Source organism: Heterodontus francisci, chromosome 12, assembly GCF_036365525.1.
Source record: "Heterodontus francisci isolate sHetFra1 chromosome 12, sHetFra1.hap1, whole genome shotgun sequence".
NCBI classification, from domain to species: domain Eukaryota; kingdom Metazoa; phylum Chordata; class Chondrichthyes; order Heterodontiformes; family Heterodontidae; genus Heterodontus; species Heterodontus francisci.
This window is the reverse complement of record NC_090382.1, coordinates 78,236,377-78,241,433: the sequence shown is the minus strand read 5'-3', so window position 1 is coordinate 78,241,433 and position 5,057 is coordinate 78,236,377. Positions and strand designations below refer to the sequence as shown.

Genomic DNA, 5,057 nt, shown 5'->3' with positions numbered 1-5,057 from the left:
GAAATTTATAAATAGGATACATGTGTAAAAATGCAATCTGTGCACATTGTTCACCACGGTTAGAGTAGAAACAGCCTGATATGTTACTCGTATCAGACTGCGGGTCCTACTTAAGCGGGGCCATAAGGAGCTGGGTCGCTATTATTATGGACTGCACTTAACTTGCGGGCTAGACATGCTATTGTAATACATTTTGCTCTGAGAGATTTCGTCCTGAGCGATGGGCGATAGAGAGAAATCATTTCATCCAGATAATTTTCTTTTAAGTGTTTTCAGATTTTATTCCAGCAATCTACACTGTACAACCCTGCTTCCGAAATGCCACCAGGAAGAGAAATCGGCCGTCGTTTCTGACATTGGCCGGAAATGGAGACACAGCAAAGATAGTTCAGCTTTTAAAACATATATAGATAATATTTATACTCTCCATTGGGGTTTAAAAAAAATCTATCCATTCCAAAGCAATTCTATGTAAAAACACAGTCGGTTTTTATAGCATGCTATTTTTTTTAAATTCGAGTTATTTTCATTGGTGGGTGAAATAATCCCAGACTAGAGGTAGGTTTTCTTTGCTGCGGAGTTAGGAATGGCGGTAATTTATAACATTCCTTCATCTGATGTACAGCAATAGACATGCATCTTTTTTTGTTTGTTTAAACATTTTTATACTTTATATTTACCAATGTATTGCAACATGTAACAATAATAGAATTGATTTCTATATATACACAAATCCACTTACAATTGTTCAGTATTAATAGTAAACTTAAGCTTAAAAACTTTCAAGGATACAGAACTATAGTACCCAACTGAATAGTCTTTTTTTAAAAAAAAACGCACTCAAGTTCTTGCAATTAAATAGGTTTTTTTCTGAGAATTGGACAGAATGGTGGTTGAAATCCGGGAGAGTGGCAACCCGCACACGCCATTAAAATGTTGCAATAAAATCCTGTTTTACTGGAGCTTTTTTCCCCTCTGAGTCTGCATCAAATGTCCAGTTATTTTGCATATTACACGGGTCTGTCAACTGCATATTGACATGCATTTAGACTAGACCCAGGATTTTGCAAACTGCTGTATCCAAAACTGCTGTGTTGTTTGGGTTTCAGTCTGAGACCAGCAAGACCAGGGTTACAAGTATCCCGGTAAACGTAAGGAGGAGTCGGTGGTGCATATGGACAGGCAGCCGAGGACATGGTTGAATTGAGAGAGGAACTGTTGAGATTATTAATGTTACTGAGGCTGGAGCCTGGCATTCCTGGTACAGCCGAATGCACCATAGTGGATTGCATTGTCATGGAGGAGATGGTGCTTGGAGCAGAGAACATGGATTGAGAAGACAATGGGTTCATGGAGCTGAGAAATGGGAAGCTTTTGGAGGACAGCGGGCCTGGGGCCAGGCCCTTGGCCGCCCAGTTGTTGTAGCTGTACCCGGCGTACATGTCATCATAAGGCTGCATCAGGCCGTTAAACTGCGGCATAAATCCATTTTTACACAAATCCACCTGCTGATTGCGTTCCCTCTTCCTCCATTTTGCTCTGCGGTTCTTAAACCATACCTATAATGGAAGACAATAACCAGACAGAATTAAAAATGATCAATATGCTGTATTCATTTATACTGTACGCGGCTGTCACTGACACAGGGAAACAAGAAATAAGAAACTGGTTCTTTTGCCTAGAACTACTGAAATTGCAGAAACCAATCACAAAGAGTCTGGTTCAAAGATTGTTAGAATTTAAACGCCTTCTCTGTATCCCTTATATGATCCTTTTATGGACACATATTAAAAGCGTGACGTTGAGTATGAACATTCCGGACTAAGAAATTGCATAGGCCGTGTGAATATCAAATGATATAAAAGTTCTGCAGAATCTCATCGATTTGAAATCGTTAGAGATGCAAACAGAAGCTAACTGATTTTAGTTTATTTTTGTGCAATTCGACATTGCATTCAACTTACTACTAAAATCATCCTTTTTTAAAAAACTGCCAGACTCTTGGTTTTTGTTCTCATCTCTTATTTAGAAGGTCTTCTTTAGAAAGACATGATGTTGCTGCCCGTGTTCTGATCTGTTTATAATGAGGGTTAAATCTGATAAGCATCAATATGACTGATTCTGAATTTAATTAAACTGATCTACAGGCATTCTGAAAAAAAGGTTACAAGGCAAGTTTCAGGGGAACGGCTTCGCTTCCCTTTTGGAACGGTCCACTATTCGGATCTGAAACTTTCTGCCTGTTCTATAATACAAAATATTTCCATTTCTCTGAAAGTAGAGCACAGTAAAGTTCATAGTTATTAACTTTCCACCTACTTTCACTTCAAAATCGTTGCACTATTGATAAAAGCTCATATTGCTTCCGGGAAAAAGGCAGCGTTGAGCAAAATTCATATTCCCCAATGAAAATAAAATCATACGTAAACGCATAATAAATTCTTATTTATAACCGCTTGGCGGGACAATACAATATACAAGAACACCAACTGGCGAAAATCATCCGATTTAGTTCAGTTAAAATCATATTATGTTTTTATCAATGACATCAGGAGAAAACTACATGACCAGCAGAGCTTCTTGAAAAATTGAATGATAGCCTTTCTCATGGATCTTCTTGTAAGCTACATCAATGTAGCAATGATTACAGAAGCACTTCTGAATCTACTGGGGTGTTCTACTGTTCTTATTGCTAAAGAAATTAATAGAATATGACATTCAACTAAACTGGATAATTATTAGTTTTAGGGCATGTTGTAAGATTTCGTAATTGCAGGGTTAACTAAAATTACGAACTTTTTGTGTCTAATTTTAAGGTCTGAAAAATACCAGACAATGGAGTTATTGTCAGTATTTCACGTGAAAACACACCGAGAAATATATAGGTGCTCATTACCCGCTTACTGACACACACAGTGTGTTTCCCTGGTAATGATTGGGAACTGAGCTCACGGCGATTACAAACAGTGGTTTCTTCCATCTATAGTGCTGACACAGCAAATGTTTGGAACACATTAAAACATGTCTGGTTACAACTCAACAGAGTTCTCAGGGGCAAACACGCAAGCTTATTTAAAGATAAAATGCATTAGGTAATCATTTTATGTGGATTATAATGTAGTATTTGTACCCATTGCACTTCATTGCCAGGGCTTCCATGAGCATGCGCCTTGAGAGCTCAGACTCTGATTAAATATTCTGAATAAATCCTAGGGACATTATTGGAGTTCGAAAAGAGCTCTAAAAGGAGTCATGTTGAGGAAACCCTTTAAACCTTTTATTATAAATGGCGCTTAACTGATAGAACCAAACTGCTGAGGGTTCTCATGCTTATTTGAGACGAAGCACGGTGAATGTCCTGTCTGATTGATTCCCATTGCAATACTACAACAACTACAGGCCTGCCTCTTTTAATCTCCTAAGCGTTATTGCACCAAATATTATCTGACTATATAAGGCACTTAATTCCAATCGTTTATATTATACCAATCTCAAGAAATAGTGATATTTAGTAGCTCTACACATCTAACCCATATGTCGAACATTTTAGTAACACTTTAATTGCAGGATGGACAATAAGTATAGTAAAGTCTAGATCCCTAGTTGTGCAATTTATTCCTTGATATAATGGGTTTTCTGTCAGATTTGGGTTAATTAATGGAACTGATCAAGAGGTTAAGGATACTCACTCTAACCCTGGCCTCGGTAAGGTTCGTCCAAACGGCGATTTCTTCTCTCATTGACATGTCGGGATATCGGTTCCTCTGGAAGGTCGCTTCCAGCTCCTGAAGTTGCTGGCTGGTGAAATGAGTTCTCTGACGTCTCTGCCTTTTCTTCTTGGATGGATCATCTGTACTGCAATCTTCTGATTTGTTCTGCATCGATTTTTCTTTATCTGCAAAGTACAAACAAAAATGTACAATATTTGCACATTACAATAATTCGACCAGAACCTTATTTTTTTTTAAAGGTGGTACAACTGCCAAAGAAAATAAAGAATTGCTATGGATAGTGTGTTTATCAGTGATCAAATGGTATCAAAATACAAATCTGACACGTGCAAGAGTGGCAGCAGCAACGAGAGATCAGTGAAAGATAATTCTTTACAGTGAGTATTATCAGGATTGCGCTGTTAGGTAATCGCTCTTAAACTTGCAATTATTTCATTGCGCGTTGATTGTTGTCAGAATGAAAACACATCATACAATTACCCGGTTAGTGCAAGTTTATAAACAGCTCATGTCAATTTGTACATTGACGGTTCAGAGCACTAAAAACGGCTCCGCTTCACTTTATCATAGAATGCTCTCTGACAAATGTGTATCACGAAAACCTGTTTCATTCTGTCCCTCAGTCAACTGGGTTAAACATTAACGTTTAACAGAACAAAATGCGCTTTTACGTTGGCAGCTTTTATCCCTTGATCATGTATTTATTTCTCTTAATAATGTAACGAACAGAACAAGGGACGGTAAAAAATAGCTTCACGGAAATCTGACTTTCACTTTAGATTTAAACTTGTACTGGTTATCATTCCTTTCATTTCTACACATGGGGTAAACACGAATAATAAATCGCGGTGTCTGGTCTTATTCTGGAGACTTGCTATCAGAGACGGTTGGAAAGTCATTTTCTCCCTCTTGTACAGCATAAGGAACTCGGTGCATCCATTACCTGCAACCTCCGTGTCCGAGGAGTCACTAGCCGTGTTTTCTAACCGTTCTCTGCTTTCACCCGACCTCAGCAAAGGGAAACTCGAAGCAGCCATGTCACAAGGAGCCTGGGACCTTCCGCTTTCAGCTAGTCGCTCCACATTCATCGCACCTTTAAAAACAGTTCACTGTTCTTTTACTATTTCATCGGTTTTTTTTCTTTTAATTTAAATCCATAGGTTAAAATCCGAATGTTCAGGTAAAATAAATATATAATTTTTGGTTCAATGAAACATGATGCCTTTTTTAACAGTCAGACTGAGTGCTTCAACTCAACGTACGAAGCCTGTGTGGATTGTGCTCGGGAGGCAGGAGCTGGATTTGTACACTATGCCGAAGGCAGGA

General features: G+C 38.3%; 1 protein-coding gene across 1 annotated transcript; it reads right to left on the bottom strand.

The window, feature by feature from the left end:
- Positions 1-1,010: 1,010 nt before the first annotated feature.
- Positions 1,011-4,825, bottom strand: pitx1 (paired-like homeodomain 1). The gene is made up of 3 exons (XM_068043016.1): positions 4,675-4,825; positions 3,690-3,895; positions 1,011-1,559 (listed from the first exon to the last, which is right to left on the bottom strand). Exons 1-3 carry the CDS (start codon positions 4,817-4,819, stop codon positions 1,011-1,013), a joined length of 900 nt encoding a protein of 299 aa, XP_067899117.1. The 5' UTR covers positions 4,820-4,825.
- Positions 4,826-5,057: the final 232 nt, after the last annotated feature.